The sequence below is a fragment of the Vigna unguiculata genome, chromosome 7 (assembly GCF_037176805.1).
Source record: "Vigna unguiculata cultivar grain cowpea cultivar isolate G323 ecotype 2 chromosome 7, ASM3717680v1, whole genome shotgun sequence".
Classification (NCBI taxonomy): Eukaryota; Viridiplantae; Streptophyta; class Magnoliopsida; order Fabales; family Fabaceae; genus Vigna; species Vigna unguiculata.
Genome location: NC_140798.1, coordinates 2,957,039 through 2,980,415, shown reverse-complemented (window position 1 = coordinate 2,980,415; position 23,377 = coordinate 2,957,039). Strand labels below are relative to the sequence as shown.

The following is a 23,377-nucleotide window of genomic DNA, read 5'->3' as shown; positions in this document are numbered from 1 at the left end:
TTTTTATAATTTAAAACATTTTTGTTTACTCTTTTTTTTTTTGAGAAAAAAAAATAGATAAATGACATAAAAGGATAAAAGAAAATTTAATAACAAAAGGACAAAAGTGAAAGAAAGAAAAAAAAATTAGGTTAAAATACTTTTTGGTCCCAATTTTCGTCAAGTTTTTTCAAACAAGTCCTAATTTTGGTTTTGTGTTTAAATAGGTCCCAATTTTCATCAATTTTATTCAAATGGGTCCTTTTTTGCTAACAACGTTTAAATCATTAACGGCCATGAACAGTGACTGCCACGTGTCACTTCATGGTTTTTTTGAATTTTTTTTATTTTTATTTTTATTTTTTAAATTTTTTTTTTAAATTTTGTTAATTTTTTTTAAATGTACATGTGTCAACTTAGGAGTGTGCCACGTGTCACTTCGTAGTTTTTTTGAATTTTTTTTGAATTTTTTTAAAAGTTTTTTAAAATTTTTTTTAAATTTTTTTTAAATGTCCACGTGTCAACCCAGTAGCGTGCCACGTGTCAATGTCAATGTTCTAAATTCAATTTGGTCCCTATATTTGTTATTTTTGTTCAATTAGGTCCCAATTTTTATTAACATTAACCAATTTGGTCCCTCTCCAAATTAAAACCAAATTTAATTTTTATATTAAAATTCATATTTTTTATTAAATATCTTTATTTAATATATTAAAATTCACATCATTATAACTTTGATATAAAAATTAAATTTGGTCACATCTTCTATAGGGACCAAATTGGTTAATCTTAACAAAAATTAGGACCTAATTGAACAAAAATAACAAATAAGGACCAGATTGAATATAGAATATTAACTTTGACACGTGGCACATTACTAGATTGACACGTGGACATTTAAAAAATAATTCAAAAAAATTCAAAAAAAATTCAAAAAAATAAAATAAAAAATTCAAAAAAACCACAAAGTGACACGTGGCACACTCATAGGTTGACACGTGTACATTTAAAAAAATTAAAAATATTTTTATAAAAAAATTAAAAATTAAAATAAAAAAATTCAAAAAAACCACGAAATGACACGTGGCAGTCACTGTTCATGGCCGTTAATGATTTAAACGGTGTTAACAAAAAAGGACCCAATTGAACATAATTGACGAAAATTGGACCTATTTGAACACAAAACCAAAATTAGGACTTATTTGAAAAAACTTGACGAAAATTGGGACCAAAAAAGTATTTTAACCAAAAGATTAATAATAATAATAGGGTGCATGAGTAATGTGTGAGGTGCATGAAGTAAACACAAAACACAGGCCCAAAACAAGATAAACATAAACAGGGGTGCAAGGTTATTAATTATGGTGGTGCACGAAGTAAAACATGAAACAAGGGTGACAGGGGTGCAAGGTTAGTAAATATTAGGGGTACTCGCAGACAAAATTAAAACAGGGGTGCGAGATAAAGAAAAAAGGGGGTGCGCAGGGTAAAGCATGAAACAAGTGTGGCAGGGGTACGAGGTTAGTAAATATCAGGGGTACTCGCACTAAAATTTAAAACAGGGGTGCGAGAGAAAGGAAAAAGGGGGTGCGTAGAGTAAAATGTGAAACAAGTGTGGCAGGGGTGCGAGGTTAGTAAATATCAGGGGGTACTCGCAGCATAAAATTAAAACAGGGGTGCGAGATAAAGGAAAAAGGGGGTGCGTAGAGTAAAATGTGAAACAAGTGTGGCAGGGGTGCGAGGTTAGTAAATATCAAGGGGTACTCGCAGCATAAAATTACAACAGAGGTGCGAGATAAAGGAAAAAGGGGTGCACAGAGTAAAACATGAAACAAGTGTGTAAAGGGGTGTGACGTTAGTAAATATCAGGGGGCACTCGTAGCATAAAATTAAAACAGGGTGCAAGATAAAAGAAAAAGGGGTGCGCAGAATAAAACAAATCCAATTTTTCAAACCCTAATGAAGTGAGCTCTCCTTCACAAACACAAACAACTCCTTCTTCATCACCGCAGACCACCACCACGACTCCAACAGCAACCGCCGTCACTGCACGTCCCACCGCCGGCAAAAGACGCCGCCGCCGCCGCCGGTCACCGTCGAAGGTGTCGCCGGCTAGAACAAGCCTCCCGAATCGCCTCTTTTCTTCCTTCTTCCCCCTGCGCGACCACATGACGTCACCACTTCCCTTTACGCGAGACACAAACTCCCCGGTCTTTCAAAGCCGCCGGCGACGGCGCTAAACCATACCAGAAGCGACGCCGGCCTCCGAGGTGCTCCAAGGTTCTTGAGCCTCTTCCCGCACGAGCCACACCGGGTTTGGAAGCTACGCCTTCGAGCCTTACTGTCGCGCTCCAACTGTGATCGGAGCCACCATCACTATCCCCTTTCGACTTGTGCTTTACTGTTCCGAATTGTGCTGGGTTGTGATGATGAATTTGGAGTGTTGTATTGTGTTGTTTGTGGTGTATGCAAATTCGGGTGGTGTTTGTATTTGTGTAGGTGGAATGGCGTCGGTGGTATTGGGTTGGGGTTATGTGTTGTTGACATTGTGAGGACGACTCTTGCCGATCTCTTCAATCTCTCTTCCCCTTTTCAAAGATGTTACTTTTCCTCTTTTGTAGTAATATTTCCTGTGTTTGTTTTTTCAATTTGATTCTCCTCTGTGTGGTTCATCATGAATTCTTAATGCCTATATTTCTTGAGCCATGTGAGAAGTGGAAAGAGGGTTGCTTCCTGCAACATGGCTACCCTATCTTCTGTCCATCATAGACATTATCTTTCCATTGATCTATGCAATCTTCTCTCTCTTATTATTTTTTTTAATCTATTTTATTTTTTCTTAAATAATAAAAAGTAAAAAAGAAATATAAAGAAAATTATAAATAAATAAAATAAGATTAAATCAAAGAAAATAATAATAATAATAATATAAAATAAAATAAAATAAAATAAAAATAGAATAGAATAATAATAATAAAACAAAATAAAATAAAAAATAGAATAGAATAATAATAATAAAAGTAAAGTAAAGTAAAATAAGATGAAAAGAAAAGAAAACAAAATAAAAGTAAAATAAGATTATGAAAAAAAAAATTAAAATACATTATAACTCGAAAAAAATGGATGTTGACAATATTATATATATATATATATATATATATATATATGTATGTATGTATGTATGTGTGTGTGAACGTAGTACGAATGAGCTGGATTATGGATGTTGGGTATATTGTATTCGCAGACAGAGAAAAAGACATAAATGAGTGCAATTTTACATATGGAAAATTATCTTTTTGACAAATTTTTAGTTTTTTTACTTAAAAAGGTAATTTCTCAAAAGTTTATCAATTTTTTTTGTTAAACTATCATCTTCCCTAATTTTTTTTAATTATTTAATATTAGAGTAAAAATCACTTTTGAATTAATACTGAAACTAAATATATTATTTTGTAAATATATAATTTACATTGAAATATGAAAAAACACGAGTTCATTTTTTTATGAATAGATAGTATGATACAAAGATAAAAAATTATTTATATTAAATTGAATTAATTAAGTTTCAAAATTTTTTTCGTAAATTTATATATTTTTAATTGAATTACAGTTATTTTTTTTATATTGAGTATTAAAAAATGTTATATATTTCAATTGAGTTTCTATTATTTTTTTCTAGTTTATGGAATACTCAAATTTTATATTTTTAATTGAAATTTTCCTATTTATATTTTCAATTGAACCTGTTTCCCATTTTGACGGAGAATCTCTATATGAAGATGTAAATATTCGTCTCGTTCCATTTCCATACCTGTCATCATACTCGTCTTAAGAGCCATATCCTCATCCTCGTTTAAATTATTAAAATATTCACAAATAATTAAGTAACATTATATATACATATATATATATATATATATATATATATATATTACTACACATTTTCTATTTTTTATTTTTCATATATGTTTGGTTTGTCATGAAATTCATTTGTATCTCCAATATATTTTTCATTTTATCATAACCTTTATGCATTTATGTTCAAATGAAGTATGTCAATTAATATTTTTTATGTCTCACATTTGAATATTTATATTCTTTTTTAATATTTTTATTTATTGTATATTTTTCTTTCACATGAGAATATTTAACACTCTCAATTTAAGTGTTTAATATCATAAACCTTTCATTTTCTAGGTAACAAAAAAATTACCTTCTTTAGTGTATTGTTATTAATGTTTGTTTCATTTAAAGAACTCCTTCGCTTCTCTAAAACAATTTTTGTTATTTCTCAACCATTGACTATGTGACTATGTTGATATTTGTAAAGTTTTCTTATATCTCTAAGGTATTTTTCATATAATCATACCCTTAATTATACATTTGTTTTCCTTCGTGCGATTTCATTCAATAGTCTCTCAGATCATTTCTAAGGCACACATTTGATAATATTTTTATTTGTTGTTTATTTTTATCATTTAGAATGCTATTTTGATATAGTTTATATAATTATTTTTTATTTTCTAACTTATTATCAATCATAATATAATTTTATCATTATAACTGTATAAATAAGTTTTATTTACTATAATATAAAAATTTAATGTAATTGCCATAATTTTTTTTATCACCAACATATATTGGAGTTCAAAATATAAGAAATCTATGTTAAAATTTTATTATTTTTAGTTTAATATTTTTTCTTTGTGTGATATAACTTTTATTGGTGAAGAAAGTGATTCATTAGAATTTAAAAAATTGAAGTAAATAGATATTGACCAAAGTTCCTGCTACTACTTCTCTAACCAAGAAGAAAAAAAGAACCAAGAAGAAAAAAAAGAACCAAATCTTTTCTGATGTGAAAGATCAAATAGACAGAAAAGTTAACGTGGTCCGGCGTACAATATGTATACCTACATCCATGACTACACTAGAAAGTATTTTTATTTTTAATATATCTCAAAGTTTTACATAAAGTCTCTTATATAGTAAAATAGAGAACCACATCTCACAATTCTAAGCGATGTGAGACTAAATCAAACACCATCCATAATACTAATATATGTAACATCACCCGATAATTTTCGTCTTCAAAATAGAATTTTTCTACGTGCATAGCTCTCTAATTTTGACTAGACTTTTCACACATATATTTCACAATTCTTATTTTCAGAATTTTGTAAGACTATTGTAAGACTAGAATTCTCAAACATTTGCACCTTGACAATAATGTACTAAAAAAATCTTTATTGTTCCTTTCGTTACATGTTTGGGTATAGGGCTCCCTCTCTATGTGGAGAAAACATTCAAAACTTGAGAAACTCATGTCTCATCTAGCCTAATGGAAAGCAGGCTGCAAAATAATTAGAGAGGCAGAACAATAGAGTCAGAATTCACTGAAAACCCTAACACATTGAGGGAGAGGTAGAATGAAAAATCTATTCACGTTTTTCACATAGCTGCCACCGAAAAATCAACACCACATATTCATTTACCATTGTATCAGGATGAAAATTTTACAGCAGGTTTGGAACACATTGTTCTTCATTCTGATCGGTCGGATCGTCGATACGAGGTCTGAGTTGGAAGAAATTAATTTCGTACTGCAACAGTGATTTTATATGTTTTTCTTTTTTTGTTCTCCTTTATTTGAAAGTTTTGTTGCTTTATTATTAGATTGGGTGTTGCCACTAATTTGTACAGTTAATTGAAGCTCATATATACTAATGGAGTTATTTCTTTGATTTGAACGACTGGTGAATTTTACCATTAGATCACCGAATCGTGCAAACTAAACGTACACTCACGCTCCAAGCCCCAAGTTCATGCAAAAATTAAGTGGCAACGTCAATCATTGTTTCACGTTGCTTTGGTGGTGGAAGAAAACAAGTGCCCCACAATATAGAAATATCATAACTCATCAACTCAAGCATGAAATAACATGGTTACTGATCACACAATCACCCAGTAGAAAATTGATTTCCAATTAAAAAAGAAAAGAAAAGAGTAACATATATATAATTTTGAAAAAACATACCATTTGTAGTTCTACATACTTAATATATTAGTATCAGCTTCTAAGTGAGGATCTCAAAAAATATACCAAGACTTAATTTTGCATAAAATAAACCATTTGTTTTAAGAGTTGATAAGGGAAAAGAAATGTATAAATTTGATAGGAAATTGATATTTGAAATATAAATAGAAAATACATTTTTCTGTAGCTTTCTGCCTCAGATTACAGTCTCCTTTAAGGTGAAGAGATCCAATAATCTCTTAGCAAAAGCCTATTTCATACCCAAGAGGTCCAGCAATAACCTGTGTAAGTAGAAAATTCTCTTCTATAAAAAATAAAAACTTGTCAAAAACAATAACGTAATAGAAAAACCAGGTTAAAATCAATACCTTCACTTTTGACTGCTCTTCGGAGACTGTTTATTTTTGAATTTACTACTAATATGAACTCTTTTTATATGTGATATTTTGTGCCAATCCAGTCCAATGGTTGGGTGGAATCTTTTGGATAATTCAGGACAACCAGTGATATGCAAGTCTTCAAGATTTGTGAGGTGGTGCACAGGAAATGACAACAAATTTGGACAATAGGCAATTTCAAGTACTCTGACATGAATTAGAGTTGGTAGCCAATCGGGAAACTCCTTAAGATTCATGCACCGCTTAATCAGTAAGGAACGTAAAGTGTTCGCACATCCTTGTAACCACCGAGGCAAAGTGACTAGTTGAGGCAAATCACTGAAAACAACATACTTTAACCTTGAATTCGAGATTCGGCTGCCAAGACCAAATGACAAATCCAAATTGTCACAGTCTTTTATTACTAAAACCTCTAAATTTCTGATGGCATGGAATGACACCCACTTCAGACTTCCACAGTTATACAAATAGAAAGTTTTAAATGTGAAAAGTTTTACTTCTTCAAACAATGATTCCAGATTATCACAATCAATAATATATAATTTTTCTAAAGAACTCAATTTTCCAATCACTTCTTCAGGAAAAGTAGTTTGTGCGGTGGTTATAGCCAAGTGACGAAGGTTAATTAGATTTTCTATTCCTTTGGGTAACATTTGTAGCTTTATGCATCCACTAAGGGTCAGAGTCTGCAAATTTTGAAGTTTGCAAAGTGAATCGGGGAGTTGCTTAAGTTTTTCATTTTGTGCAAGACAAAGGAATCTTAAATGTTTCAACTTTCCTATGCAACGAGGTAGACTCTCGTATTCACAATTTTGTAAGTCTAAAATCCTCAAGCTTTTGCACCTTGACAACAATGTGTTCAAGAGATCTTTATTGCTCACTCCATTACGAAAAATGAGAGTTCTGAGATTAGTGGGGGGAAGAGTTTCACCATAAAAATTATTTTCCTCAAATGCCAAATGTTGGACGTTCTCGGATATTTTTGGATTGCTGTGATCTATTCTTTCAAACTCACCTTTCCCAACAAACACTGCAAGATCAGACACCAAATCATGCAATTTAAAATAACAATGACCCTCAAGGTCAACAAAATCTAAAAGAAACGATCTTGTCCATAGTTCACGCAAAAGTTGAGTGGCAATATCAGTCATTGATTCACCTTGCTTTGATGGTGGAAGAAAACCAAGTGCTCCCCACAACATAGAAACGTCAACAGCTGAAATATGGGTATCCTGTTGGAAAAGGGAGAAAGAAGCAAAACATGGTTTTAAATATGAAGGCAGTTGATCATAACTTAATTTGAGAGCAGGCAAAATGCCTTTTTCATTTTGTTTTGAATTCCAGATCTCATTGTCTCTTATACACTCCCACTCTTTCTTGTCAAATTTCGAGAATAGTGAACTCCCCAACGTTTTCACTGCTAACGGTAATCCTCCACATTTTTTCACGATTTTCCTCCCAACCTTCAAGAGTTGTGGATGTTGTTTCTCATCTCCAACTTCAAAAGCATATTTCACAAATAGAGAAAGAGAATCCTCTTCAGAGAGACATTTAAGAAGGTACGAATTTGAGGATTTAGTGCGCATCGCAGCAACTACTGCATGGCTACGAGTAGTCACTAAAATTTTACTCCCTTTAACATTCAAATCTATTATTTCCTTCAACTCATCCCATCTTGCAGGATCCTCGTTCCACATGTCATCTAACACAAGCAAGAACTTTTGATCTTCAAGTTTATTCCTCAAATGATTTTGAAGTCGCTCTATCTCAAAGCTATTGAAGTTTTCCTTAGTTGGGTTTGGAGCAGAGTTGAGGATTTTAATAAGCACACTCTTAAGTTCAAAATCATTAGAGACACATACCCACATCCTTAATGTAAAACATGCATGAATGGTGGTGTCATTGAAGACCAACTTAGCAAGTGTGGTTTTTCCCAAACCTCCCATTCCTACAATGGGAATAACAGAAAGACTTTCGTGATCACAATCTTGCACCAACAATTTTACTATTTCATTCTTATCATGTTCCCTTCCAGTAATACTGGAAGGTTTTACATGAGAATGAGTCATTTCCCTGACGTGAACGACGCGTGTATCTTGGTCAATGACTTGAAGGCCAAAAATGCTTCTTTGAGTTGCAAGTGTGGCCAACCTTGTGTTGATGTCTTGAATTTGATGTGCCATTCTAAGCCGATAAAGAAGAGGATTACTTGTTGAGAAGAAACGGCGTACCTTCCTTGAGCAGCCACCATAGGTGTTGACAACGTGTTTCCGCAACGCTTCGCACTCAAAATCATCGACTATGTCTTCAGCGTCAGAAACAACTTGCTTTATCTGTCTCAGCCATTCGCCCAGCGCATTGCTCTGCGGATTCTTTTGCTCAGCATCCAAGAGCACACCTCTGATGAGTGCCATAGTTGCTTGCATCTGTTGTAGCTCGCCATGAACACCAAGCGCCAAAGAAGCTTCTTGAACGGCACCAGAAGCAAGCTTACTCAGGAGCGATTCTGCGAAGCTGAAAAGAAGTAATTCGACCATGAGTGTACGGAGAGAAGAACCCAATTGGAAGTTGCTACCACAATGTTGTTCCCGTTTTCCAATTCAAAGAACCTTTCTCCTTTGTTCTATAGATTTCTTCCTCGTTCTACTCGTTCGCACTTAATTTCTTTAATGATTTTGACTTTTCAGACAATATTTTGTTTCTTAATCGAGTTCTTAGTAACGCAGAGAGTTTTTTTAAGTTATCGATAAGTTTTATGCCAAGTGTATCCCACTAAATTGTGATAAAAAATAAATAAATAAAACAATTGTGATAAGTTTTTTTAGTTGTTAAAAACACAATTATTGTCAATTGGACAATTTCTAACCAAAACATGACATCATCTTCATCATCAATTTTTATTTTAAAAAAAGTTATTATGAACAACCTTGAAATCTGACAGCTACAATAAGTAAATACATAATATTTCAACTTTGTCTCAAGCATTTTTCCAATTATTACATTTGAATGTTTTTTTTAATGTTTTTACGAGTACAAATTCTTTAATGGTAATTTACGGTGTTGAACATTGAAAATATACTAATGTTGATATTTAAACTTTTTTAACATATTTTAAAATATTAAAATCAATGTTCCTATGTTTATTTTCAAAATTAGACGAAAATTTACCAAAATTAACTTAAGAATAAAGTAAGTAAAACACTCATTTTAAATCATTCAACAAAGAAAGTCTAAAAAAATTACTACTAATATTTTTCTATTAAATTAATTATAAAATTATGTTTAAGAAAAAAAAATACCTCAACAAAATATTTTATTATTAATATAGCTTTATTGAATTAATTATAAGTTTATGTTTGAAAATAAATTTTAATTAAATTATTATTAATGTTTGTGAATTTTTATTAGTATTAAAAATGATAATTAATGAGTTAAAATCTTTATTTAGTAAATTATAATTTTATCTAAGAAAGAAAGAGAATGATTAGTTATATTTATTCTCTTATAATCAATGTGAATTCTATTTTTTTTATCTTCTTAGTTATATGTGACTCCTTTTGCCTCTACTTACTTTCTTCTATTTTGAGAGTCATTCTTTTAGGGTATTGGATTGACATATTACATTCCTTAAATCTCATATTGTTCATGTGTATCAACTTTTTCATCCTAATTTTTTGTTAGTATATTTTTTCTTTTTATATGTGTTGTTGTTGTTTTTATTCTGTTTTGGATTTGTATTAAAACTAAAAATGCGTTTTTTTTGTCCAATTTTGTTTTTCGGTACTTCTTGATTTACGAGTTTCGAGAGTTTTTTTGCATATATCTTGACGATGAACTTGAATGTTTTTACAAAACTATTAATTATACTAGGGGTTAATCTTTTAATAGATAATAGATCAATTGTAGCACAATTCAAAGTTGGGTTTTCTGTAGAAAAATAATTCAAGTTTAGAAAGAAAAAAAAAGGCTTACTATTGAGTTGAGAAGAACTTGAATTTTGTAAAAAAACGTATTAGACACAAAAAGAAATAATTTGATGAAAACAATAAAAATGAAATTGTAAAATCTTTTCAAGAATCATTTAGAATTGGTTACCTTTTGTATATTGTAGATAAAACAATTATCACACTTCAAAGTAGATTTGAACAATTTAAAACATATGAGGATCTTCATGTTTTTTATTTAGCGTTAAAAAATTAAAGTCACTACATTGTACATTTTTTAAAGAAAAATGCTTACACATTGAAAATTCTTTAAAACATGATAATGTGTTGAATAATGATGGATTTGATTTAATAGGTTTGGAAAATGATAAACCAATTAACATCTTTAATTGTATAAAATATATTATTTTTCAAATGCATATATAACTTGTAAAATAATATTAACAAATCCAGTTATATATATATATATATATATATATATATATAATACTATATAAAAGGTTTGGATACTTGTGTGTCATAATTTTAAATTTTTAAGTTTTGAAATTTTTTTCAATAAAAGTTGTACCAAAATGTTTGTAATTTTGGTTTGGCATCGAAACATTGTATAAAGTTTGTGGATGAAAATCTTGAAAAGCCACTTTAAAAATTTATTTTTCTATTGCATGATTATCAATAATAACTTCAGATATTAGGTTCTAACATGGGAAGAAAGAGACATGAGCATAGTCCACGTTGCATGAGGTTAGTGTAGTTGGTTTTTTCTTTGTGCAGTAAATTCATTGATACATGTGTAATGACCTCTATCTATTCAGAATATTACTTAATATTTTTTTTTTATTTAAATTAGTTTTTAAAAAATATTTTAAATTTAGAGATATGTTTTAATTTTAGAAATAAGTTATTATTTTAGATTAGAAGTGAGATATTTTAAATATTTTATATTTGATATTTGTTATATTTTGCTCTATATATAGGATATATTAATAAAATACAAAAATATGTTCATTGTATAACATATCACATATAATATATCATATATATTTCTCATATATCTCATATTTTCAAAAATCTTAAAAATCTCAAACACTGTCTTGGTCAAAAATCTCAAACACTGTCTTGGTCAAGTGTTTGTGATGGATTCGATCATGTATATCGGTAAACTGCCAACAGTAATTACATGAAAGTTGTTGGCAACGAGTTTCAGGTGTAAAGTGGCGAGGATTTACAAAGAGAAAAGGTTGTCGTCGTTAATTAATAAATGTAGGTCTCTAGTGACTATAGCGGTTCAAACATATTTTTCGACAATATATTCGAGGTTTGTTTTGAGACACGAAAAAGAAGAAAGAATGATTTTGAAATTTTTGTGAGGAGTTATTTTCTTTGTATGCCAGACTTTTATTAAAGGAAAGATAATATCGATCAAGTGAGTTTTCATTGAAGTGTTGCACGTAGTTTAATAAGTAGATTATTGCATAAGAGATTTGAGTAATTGTGGGTTATGAGAAAAATTATAATTTTTGTGGAAAAAGTTAGAAAATAAAAAGTTGACAATTTTTGTAAAAAACATGCTGTGTTGAATAATAACACAATTGATATTTTTTAGTTGTTAAATAAAGTAGACAGGTTGGCCTGCACATGTTGACTCGCATAGACTTGCTCAGCATACACAGCCCTTACGTACAGGGACGGGTCGGGGCAAGTTCGTTAAAATTTTGATGTTAATTTTGTCTGTGTGATTCTTCTTTATCTTTCCTTGTTAATCTTGTAGTTGATTTTTAAGGGTTTTGGAATTGGAATTTATTTGATAGAGTTTACAGTGGCAGATTAAGTGGGTATTCATGAAATTCTATATTGAAAATGTATGAAAAAATGAGAAAGTTAATTTGAGTAATTATATATCTCGTATCTGTATAGCTTATTTGAGTTTGTTTTCACTAGTTGACCTGGTTGTCATTGGACGAAAAGGGTTTTAAAACAAAATTGTACATAAAAAATAATATTGTATTATTTATATATTATTGATTCTAATAGACACCCCAACAACCAATCTACTAGACTACAAAAATCATTATTGGGGTATTTGATCCAATTAAATACATTAGTACAACATAAAAAAAATTATAATGAGGTGCTATTTGACCCTAATTTATAAGTAGTATTGTTTTTTTTACTGACGAATTGGTTCTGGATTAGAAAGACTTCATATTTCTCTTGAAATCATCGACAATATAGTATAGTGGACATCTTGTCTTTTAGAAATTTCATGAACCCAAAGATACATAGTAACAACAAAACTACAAATTTTCATTTGGGTTGAAACTATGTAGTGTCTTCAGCGTAATTTCGTCTTTCTATGATCCTTATCTCAACCTTACAAAGATGCATGTAATAAAGTACCTTGTTGACTTTTCTTAAATCAACTGGTTCAACGTCAAAACCATCGAATAAAAAATGATTTTCATTGCCAAGGTAAACGAAATAGGTCTATGTAACATCACCCCATCAATTTTCGTCTTCAAAATAGAATTTCTACGTGCAGAGCACTCCAATTTTGACCAGACTTTTCACACATATATTTCATAATGACAAGATAAGATTCAGAAAGAAAGCCATTCCAGCAGATTCTAACTGCATACTTCTATGCCTAAAGTCATGGCCGAATCACTCATTTTCGCGGTTGCAGAATCACTCATAAGCAAGCTCGCTTCTCGAGCTGTCGAACAAGCTTCTTTGGCCTTGGGTGTGTACCAAGAGCTACAGCAGATGAAAAAGACCATGGCACTGATCAAAGCTTTTCTGTTAGACGCTGAGCAGAAGAAGGAGAAAAACAATGCCCTGAGTGAGTGGCTGAGACAGATTAGGCTGGTGTTCGCCCACGCCGAAGACATAGTCGACAACTTCGAATGCGAAGTGTTGCGGAAGCACGTTGTCAGAACTCACGGCAGCTTCTCCAGGAAGGTATGTCGTTTGTTTTCAACCAGTAATCCTTTGGTTTACCGTTACAGAATGGGGCGTGAGATAAACGACATCAAGAAGCAGTTAGAGAAGGTTGCAGCTGATGGGCACATGTTTGGTCTTCAAAGCAGTGACAAAGATACAAAGGTTTTGCATGCGAGGGAAATGACTCATTCACATGTAAATGTCTCAAATGTTGTAGGGAGAGAGCATGATAAGCAGAAGATAATAGAGCTTTTGCTGCAAGATGATCATCGTGACAGAAGTCTCTCAGTGATTTCCATTGTGGGATTTGGAGGCTTGGGAAAGACCACTCTCGCAAAGGTAGTGTTCAATGACACCAAAGTTGAGGAATTTTTCACTTTGAAGATGTGGGTGTGTGTCTCTAATGATTTTGAACTTAGGAATGTGCTTATCAAAATCCTCAACTCTGCTCCCAGTGCCACCAATGAGAAGTTCAAAAATTTAGAGACGGATCAACTTCAAATTCGTTTGAGAAATACCCTTCAACGTGAGAAGTTTTTGCTCGTCTTAGACGATGTGTGGAACGAGAATCGTGTTAAATGGGATGCGTTGAAGGAAATCATAGACATGGTAGGTAACAGAGGAAGCAAAATCTTGGTGACTACTCGTAGTCACTCAATAGATGCCATGATGCGCACTAAATCCTCTAACTCTTACACTCTCAAAGGCCTTTCTGAAGAGGATTCCTTGTCTCTGTTTGTCAAATCTGCTTTTGATGATGGAGAAGGGAAAAAGCATCCAGAGTTGATGGAGATTGGGAGACAAATTGTGAGAAAATGTGGAGGAATACCATTAGCAGTGAGAACCTTAGGAAGTTCACTATTCTCAAGGGTTGATAGAAAAGAGTGGGAGAGTATAAGAGACAATGAGATTTGGAACTTAAAACAAAATGAAAATGACATTTTGCCTGCTCTTGAGTTAAGTTATGATCAACTACCTTCGCATTTGAAACGATGTTTTGCTTGCTTCTCTCTTGCCTCGAAGGACTTTGATGTTTCAAGTTCTTACGTTGCTCTGCTGTGGGAGGCACTTGGGTTTCTTCCCCCACCAAAGGAAAATGAAACAACACATGATGTTGCTAATGAATATTTGCGTGAGCTATGGTCAAGATCGTTTCTCACAGATTTTCTTGACATGGGGAGCACATGCAGATTTAAATTACATGATTTAGTCCGTGAGCTTGCAGTGTATGTAGCCAAAGGTGAGTTTCAAATACTGTATCCTCACAGTACAACTATATCTGAGCATGCCCAGCACTTGTCATTCATTGAAAATGATATGCTTGGCCAAGATCTCGTTCCCATGGGTCTAAGAACTATAATTTTTCCCATGGAAGCTACGAATGGTGCTTTCTTGAATACGTTGGTGTTCAGGTGCAAATACCTCAGAGTTCTGGACTTGAGTTATTCTGAATACGAGAGTTTGCCTAGCTACATTGGAAAGTTGAAACATTTGAGATATCTCAGTCTTTCAGGTAATAAAAAACTTAAGGGACTCCCAGATTCCGTATGCAAACTCCAGAATTTGCAAACGTTGGACCTAAGAGGTTGCATACAGCTGCAAAAACTGCCCAAAGGAATAAGAAAGTTGATCAGCCTTCGTCGTCTGCTTGTAACCACTATGCAACCAGACTTTCCAGACAAAGAAATTTCAAAATTGGCTTCTATAGAAACATTAGAACTCTATTCTTGTGATAATCTGGAGTCATTGTTCCAAGCTATACAACCCAGAAGTCTTAAGTTTTTGCATCTTTCTGGTTGTGGGGGTTTAAGGTCTCTGTCCTTTCATGTCATTACAAATTTAGAGAGTCTGGTTATCTTCAAATGCAGTAAGATGGAATTGTCAATGGGCCTTAGCAACCTTAATTCCATTCCTGATTCAAGGCTGAAATTACTTGTTCTACAAAGTTTGCCACAGTTGGTCACTTTGCCTGAGTGGTTGCAAGGATCTGTGAACACACTGCATTCCTTGTTAGTTGTTGACTGCAACAATCTTGAGGAGCTTCCTGAGTGGCTGTCAACTTTGACCTGTCTCAAACTACTTATAATTGAACATTGTCCAAGGTTGATCTCACTCCCTGAGACCACGCATCTCCTCCGAAACCTTGAACATTTGGAAATCAATGATTGTCCTGAATTATGCAGAAGATGCCAGCCAGGAGTTGGACTGGATTGGCACAAAATATCCCACATCAAGCAAGTTATAATTGGTGAACCAGAAGAGTAGAAGGAACTCTTGGATTACACAGTCAAAAAGCTTCAGGTATTAACTTTCGGTTTTGACATCTTTCTTTTTCTATTTTGCCATCTGCACGAGTATTAGAAGCGAATCTGTTGCAATAAAAACCAAGGGAACACAATTCATGGAAAAGAGATTCTGTAAAATATTGAAAAGAAGAAAGATGCTGCAGTAAATGATAAGCAAAGAAAACTTCAATGATTAAAATTGAGATTAGATATCACTGCATGATTCATGTTCAGTCTAACACAGATGATGTTAGTGATTTTATATGTATGTTTGTCTGAGATATCATAGGGTATTGTTAACTGTTAACAGATTTTTTCACCAACTCAAAACTCGTGTCATTATATTCATTCTTTGTTATTGGTACTGTTGTTATTGATGTTGAGAAAAGAACATTGGTTTAAATATGAAGATACTAAAAATATCATTTTAGATCCATTTCTTCTGTTCATGCTGCGGTTAGGAGTCAGTTACTACACACATTATCTCTCAGTAAGTTCACTTCTGGGATTCTTTTCAGATTCTAGTTGTGTTTCACTTTTGTTTATTTAACATTCCTCCATATCCAGATGCTATATTAATGGACAAAGGTGTTCTTCTGCCTCCTGAGGATTTAAGAGTTTCAGTTTCAGTTTGGGAAGATTCTTAAAAGTGGTAATAACGGGCCAAGTCAATTGTTATTTTTGTCTCTTCATTTATCACTTATTTATAATGTTCCGAAGGGAATTGGTTCCAACACCCGTACAATTTTCGTCCTTCACTCTAACACTTCCGGAATTTGTTTTCTGGAATGCAAAAGCAATTCCGGAAATTTTTACTTTCCGGTAGTTTATTTCATGGGATAGATAAAGAAATTTCTGAAATGTAGGATTGGTTATGGGCCAAAGTGCATTGGACTGGGCCCATTTAAATGAGGGAATTTACAAAATTGCTCCCAATTGTAAAATCAACTACAAACTACTTTTCTTCCGCAACTTTCATTATTTATTCCAATTAGCTGCCAATTCCAAAATTCAAATTTTAGTATTCTAACTGAAACTCTGTGAGTCAAGATTACATTGCAACAAGAATCAGCTCAATCTAAAGTAAAAATAATAATAATAATAATAATAAATCAAATATAATAAGTTGAGTTCAATGTATGAAAATATAGTTTTTCAGCAGAAAAATACAATATTTAAATATTCAGTACAGCTCCTGTATTCTATGAAAAATACAAATTTATCTTAGAAATCAAAAATAAGAAACAAAGAAACATTTAGAAAAATTCTTTCTAACTTTATGTGGATTTTTCAACTTGTTTTATTTCTAAATTATCTCCTCTTTATAGACGGTTGGATTAACGACGATTTAGAATCAGCTAAAAGCTTTATATATATATATATATATATATATATATATATATATATATATATATATATATATATATATATATATATATATATAAATTCATGTTTGTACATGTCATACATAAAATTTCTTTTTATGTTTGTTTCTTATAGGTTAAACTCAAATATTTATCATTTATTTATAAAAATATTTTATTTTTTTATATTTGTTGTCTATATGTCAAACGTAGATCCAGTGACATGGTCAGCAATTTTTGTGTTAGTGTAAACGTGTTTGTTAATAGATTGAACACGTTTTAAATTTATGTGAAAATTTTATTCCATTTATAAATAACTAAAATGTTAGAAAAATATATAGAAGAATAACTACATTTTTCAAATTTAGAAAATATTAAAAAAATTAACCAAAATCTTTAAAACAAAATGTTTACGTTTTAAATTAGTTGTTTTGAAAAACAATTTAAAAATGCAACTTTTTAACATTCGATTTGTATAGAAAAATAAAAGTAAAAAATATTTTGAATCACCTTTGGTATAAATTATATGAAAATTAGGTTGTCTTATCCATAACTCAATACTGGGTCAATAGTTTAATCTAGTTAGATTGAGTTGGATTTCATTTATCATTAGGTTAAATATGATACAATATAAACTAATTCACGAGTAAAGATTTTTTATTGATTTTTTTTGCTGTTTTTTACTAAATATTAAAAATACACTTGTGTTAGTATTTTAAATATTTTTTTAATATATTTTAAAATATCAAAATTAGTAGAAATTAATGTATTATGAAAACACAACAAATAAACAGCACTAAAAAAATCTAGAATCCAAAATCGAAATAAATTGTTGATGCATGATGCATAAATACTTTGGTAGCCAGCAGGTGAAATTTTTGACAGGAATAGACGTTGCGTGTGTAAGGTTTGGAACTTGAGAGAAGCATAGCATATTTAAGATAGATGTGAAATAGAACCTGATGATTGATTTATATCCAAAACCAAAGGTCTCGGATGAGGCAAAGGAAAGAACGGAGAATGTTCTAAGCTTCTGTTTAATGTTACCTTTCTAATTTTAACCTTTTGACTTTTTATTAGATTATGGTTTTTGACAAGTTATTTTTTAATTTTAAAAGAAAGGATTGTTTATTTCACAGGTTATACCACTTTCTTGATCTCTCCACCTCATACCAGACTAATCTAGCAAGAAGCTACTGAATATCTTATTTACATACAGAATATGTACTTCTTATAAATTTGTACAATTTTTTCACTTCTGAACTTTCAAAATAATGTTTTTTAATACAAAAATAAAGTGTTGGTAAAGTTAATATTTTGTAATATATAGTGTATAAACATCAAGTGTAGATCAAATAAGGATGAAGAGTATACGTCTCAATTAGATGTTTCTTGAGATCCTCGTTGCCAAAAATTTTAACATTTGGAAGAAAAAAAAATTTGGAAACATTCGCTTTTATTCATTTAAATTTATATTTCGAATTAATAATTTGGAACTTTATATATATATAATACTTATATTAATTATAAAAAGGTAATTTTTAGTTTGATTATTGTGTTAAATTATGTAAAAATATAGTTGCTTCTTTTATTAGGGTTGTTTATAGGTTGGGTTGGATATAAGTTGAACACACTTATTTCTTAATCCACTGAAAGGATCTCAGGTTGAGTTAAGTTTTTATGCATTTTTTTATGTTAAACCCAATTAATCCAACTTAATTAAAACTTATTTTGAAAAGCATTTCATTGCTAAAAATTGTAATTTTTAAGTATTAACTTAATTAGAAATAAATTAATTTTTGCAAAAGTTAATTTAAAGTTTTAAGTAGGTTATAATAAGTTAAGTACTAATTTTTTATATATATATATATATATATATATATATATATATATATATATATATATATATATATATATATATATATATATATATATATATATATATAAAAGTTCTCCATAACACAAATATAAAAGTGAATATAGAATTACTCGTATTAAATTTATCATTCAATTTGTAAAAGAGTGAGTTAGAAATTTGGATTCTCTATTAAATTTTTTGGTGTTATTTTTTTATTGTATCTCCATAATACATTAATTTTCACTAATTTTAATATTTAAAAATATATTAAAAAAATATTTAAAATATTAATACAGTATATTTTTAATGTTTCAGAAAAAAATAATATAAAAAAAATCAGTAGAAGTAGACTCAACAATTTTATCGTTTCAAATTGGATTAATCAAAGTTTTCACTTTTTCAACTATTAAATTAATATCGACATTTGACATCAAAAGAAAAGAACTCCTCATTTTTGTAGGAAAGATTTTGTTGAATTAATGCTGACAAGTGTAGCCATTATTGTCAGAAAGTCATCCGTAACAATGTATCCAACATATTTACGCAACACTGCAAGACATTGATCAAATTCAAGCAATACGAAGAAAAATGTTTTGAACCACATGACACTGTTCCTTTCCCCAAGATTTATGACAAAAGAAAACAATTTTTTTTTTTATCGGCAAAGAAAACTTTCTTGCGCTTCAACATAAATTCATACTTATAAACTATTATAACAAAACTTTTTTTATTGTTAATATTTCAATTAAAAGTTTCTATATATCTAAGTTATACAAAATTAATTACATTTACAAAAGATTATTTAGATAAAAAAATTACATAATTGAAAAGTATTGTAATATATATATATATATATATATATATATATATATATATATATATATATTGTTAAATTCTAAATATATTTATGTGAATATTTTTTATTTTTATCTTTGTAAATTTAGAAATAATTTTAGGACATATTAGTAATAAGGATAAACAAAGAAAATAAGATAAAAGATAAGAACGTTTATAATTTGAATGATTATAGTTGGCTATAAATGTGTGAGTGTCTCCCATCATTATTTAACCAAAACTTGTAACTGTATTTAAATTTTAGGACAACTTAAAGAAATGCGTTTTAATTTAAAAAAGAAAACATCAAACGAAGCAACGATATATTTAAAATTAGAAACTTTATATAGATGCCAAATTTATTTTAATTTTAAAATGATATACATTGTGGGTATGTAAGGCCCAGTTTTTCGTTGTCTTAATTTTCAAGGACTGTCCCAATCTAATGGGCCCGAGGGTTGGCCCAAAACGAAATCAGACCTAATGTACCCTAACCCTAAACGTTTTGTTCACTTCCGTAAAAACAGATCCCCTTCTCTTAGAGCTGTTGCCGCCTCTGCTAGGGTTCCGAAGCATACTTCAATTCACGTTCCGCTTGACTCCGTTCTTGACTCACATAAGTATTCCCAACCCATACTTCTAAATCTCTGGTCCTATTTTCGTGTGTAGTGTTAGAACTTCAGTAGTAAACGACCTTTGTTCACTTTTTCCAGCTTTGTGATCTCCTCCTAGAGATGTGGTACTCCGTTGTTCGCTGTTGAGGTATTAAAACTAGCTCGTTCCAGGTAAGGGAAGCTAGAACCTCCTTGTCTGATGTGATTTTGACTTGTACCATTGTAGTTTCATTCTTTTGAGTTTGTGTGCTGCCATGAATGCCTGTATTGTCTGGAGTTGTTGTTTGGTATGTGTGTATGTGTTATGCAGGCGCGAGCAGTGGCGAACACTGATAATTTCGCCCAAGCGAGCTGGCCTCGCCTAGGCGAGATGAGTAGAGGCTCGCCCAGGGTTTTCTACGCGAGTTGTCGCCCAGGCGACCAAACCCTCGTTTTGAGCGAGCGAATGTCTCGCTTAGGCGGAGAGGGTCTCGCCTAAGCAAGATTGCACAGGGGCTACTGTCCTCTTTGTCGAGCTCTCGCCTAGGCGGAGGGGAGCTCGCCTGAGCGAGACCCTCCAGCCTGAGCGAAGAGCTGGGCGAGGATGCGTCCCGAGTTGTTTTCCCTCTGTGCTTTGATGTTTAACTTGTGCTTATATGAGTTATTGTATGATGGATTAATGGGAATGAATATGCATGATTGGGAGAGGATTATATGTGGGGAATTGTGAGCTTGGCATGATTTCTATATGAATTGTATATGAGAAGTTGGATACATATATATATATATATATATATATATATATATATATGTGTGTGTGTGTGTGTGTGTGTGTGTGTGTATGGTCACGAATTTGGCATGAGCAACAATGGACCTTGATGATTGGTAATCCAGTGGCATGGTATTGGTATGAGAGGAAGCATTTTACTCATGGTTGGTAATGACGAGTTGGTATTGATTTAACCTGTGATAAATAAGGGTTGGTTACGAATGTTGGTATGAGGTTCCTATACATGATATCTGTAACTATTACTTGGTTGTTTGTTTATGATTAGTATGGGGTCAGTACGTAAATCCTTGAAGTCTCTAGGTAGGACTCCAGGGTCGTGCTTCAGTGGTCGGGACATAATTCCATGGCCCCTATTAGTGGGTGTCCATGGTGGTGCCCCATCTGTATAACTTGGTAAGGATTCAAGGTAAGGTTGCATCCTGACACTCTAAGGAGCCAGTTAGTCTCACCTAGAGCGGACTGACTCCTGTGGTGAGAGTAGCAGGAAGCCTGAAATTCATTAAGGGCTAACCTTGTGATGAGGGAAATTGATTCATTGTAACACTTATAACACATAGCTTAGGGGTGAGTAGAGGTATCCACCACAAGTGCAAGCATCCGTTGAATCCAACCAGGTTATACGTATCCGGATGAGTCGAGTCATGTCTTAGTGTATTGTCTGGGAAGTCATAACATGCTTGGTTGATATGAGTGCATGAGATTGTGAAAATATATCTGATTGCATGGATGAAATCTTTTGTGCTCTAGCTTACCCTACTTTTATTATTGTGTGTTCTGCTGTGTGGTACTCTCTTTTGCGATGATCATCAACTTGTTGATGTGAACAGATGTGAGGAACACCCGTGGGCAATAGGGAGGTGATGGTTCCGCTGCATAGTCTCCATGGGCTGGACTTTAATTTCTTAATGGGTTTTCTTTAGGGCTATGGCCCATGTATTGCTTTATGCTTTAATACTCTACATTCATTTGTTAGACTTTTCATCTGTTTTTTTTTTTGTTGACATCGTAGTGTGTCTAGTTTTATAGGGGTTGTGTTAAGGACCCCAGGACTGCGCTATTGTACTATGTGTGTGTGGCGTTTCTTTTAATTATGATTATTAATTAAATTGGATGTTACCGTATATATATATATATATATATATATATATATATATATATATATATATATATATATAACTCATTATATTTCGACATTTTAAATATCATATATTTTGACTAATATAAAAAAAATTGTTTCATGGGATATTTATAGTTTTGACTTAATTCTATATTTTACAATTTATTTTAAAAAGATACTATTAAATTTTCAATATCTTAAATTTTATAATTTGAATTTTAAAATTATATATTTTTTAGTTTTAAGGTTTAGTTAAGTTTTAAATTTATAATAAATTTGAAAAAAAATTATTAAATTTTCTATATTTGAGATCTGGTTAAATTTTTATATTTTAATGAATTTTCAAAATTTTAAAATTTTTCGACGTGTTACGATAAATTTAGAATCTTTTAATTAATTTTTATTAAATTTTATGTGCAACTTCTTATTAGATTTTTATATTGTAGTAACTTCTAAAAATTTTAAAAAATTTCAATTGAATCATTCGATTTTTTTTTTAATGTGATATCATAATTTATCACATAATATTATATTACAAGATATCATAATGATTAAATCTCTTTTAAAAATTTGATGTATTTAATAGAAACTATTTTTAAATTTAATTAAAAATATAAAATATAAAATTACAATAATTTATAATTTTATAATTATACATTTTAAAATTTTTAATTAGTTTTTCGGTACAAAAGATAATTTTTCATTATATGAAATAAAGTATTTAAAAATCTTGGGAGGCCACGGCGTCTTGACTCTTGTATCTAGAGATGGCAAATAAACCCGTGTCCGTGGGTATCACCCGAACCCGTCCCCGTTTTGACGGGGAATCCCCGTTTTGACGGGGAATCCCCGCTTTGACTGGGTATGGGTATGGGTATGGGTAATACCCGAAATTTTCAACTGGGGATGGGGATGGGGATGGGGATATATATATACCCGCCCAAATACCCGTCCCCGCTTAAATTACTAAACTATTTATAATTTATTAAATAATCTAAAAAAAAAATATAAATAAATAATATATTTACACATAAAATATAATATAATATAATATAATATAATATAATATAGTATATATACATATAAATAAAATATACTTTTATATATATATATATATATATATATATATATATATATATTTACACATATACATGTAATATAATATAATATAATATAATATAATATACATATAATATATATACATAATAATATAATATAATATATATAATATATAC

The 23,377-nt window shown here is 31.0% G+C and overlaps 2 protein-coding genes and 1 long non-coding RNA gene across 5 annotated transcripts; 2 read left to right on the top strand and 1 right to left on the bottom strand.

Annotated features, from left to right (window-relative positions):
* Positions 1 to 6,093: 6,093 nt before the first annotated feature.
* LOC114190424 (putative disease resistance protein RGA3) lies at positions 6,094 to 9,109 on the bottom strand. The gene is made up of 2 exons (XM_028079299.2): positions 6,385 to 9,109; positions 6,094 to 6,297 (listed from the first exon to the last, which is right to left on the bottom strand). Exon 1 carries the CDS (start codon positions 8,949 to 8,951, stop codon positions 6,387 to 6,389), a length of 2,565 nt encoding a protein of 854 aa, XP_027935100.2. The 5' UTR covers positions 8,952 to 9,109; the 3' UTR covers positions 6,094 to 6,297; positions 6,385 to 6,386.
* A 3,810-nt stretch (positions 9,110 to 12,919) lies between these two features.
* On the top strand, positions 12,920 to 16,588 carry LOC114192783 (putative disease resistance protein RGA3). 3 transcript variants are annotated; one of them, XR_003606146.2, is made up of 3 exons: positions 12,920 to 15,602; positions 16,018 to 16,076; positions 16,154 to 16,588. XR_003606146.2 is itself a non-coding variant. In XM_028082596.2 (2 exons), exon 1 carries the CDS (start codon positions 13,002 to 13,004, stop codon positions 15,564 to 15,566), a length of 2,565 nt encoding a protein of 854 aa, XP_027938397.1. In that variant the 5' UTR covers positions 12,920 to 13,001; the 3' UTR covers positions 15,567 to 15,602; positions 16,018 to 16,588. The 3 variants fall into 3 exon arrangements, 2 of the variants coding, with proteins under 2 accessions (XP_027938397.1, XP_027938398.1); XM_028082596.2 differs by having other exon boundaries at positions 16,018 to 16,588; XM_028082597.2 differs by lacking the exon at positions 16,018 to 16,076 and having other exon boundaries at positions 12,921 to 15,602.
* A 3,584-nt stretch (positions 16,589 to 20,172) lies between these two features.
* LOC114190194 (uncharacterized) lies at positions 20,173 to 22,061 on the top strand. Its single transcript, XR_003605775.2, has 3 exons — positions 20,173 to 20,262; positions 20,356 to 20,427; positions 21,853 to 22,061. It is a non-coding gene; the product is annotated as an uncharacterized LOC114190194 (long non-coding RNA).
* Positions 22,062 to 23,377: the final 1,316 nt, after the last annotated feature.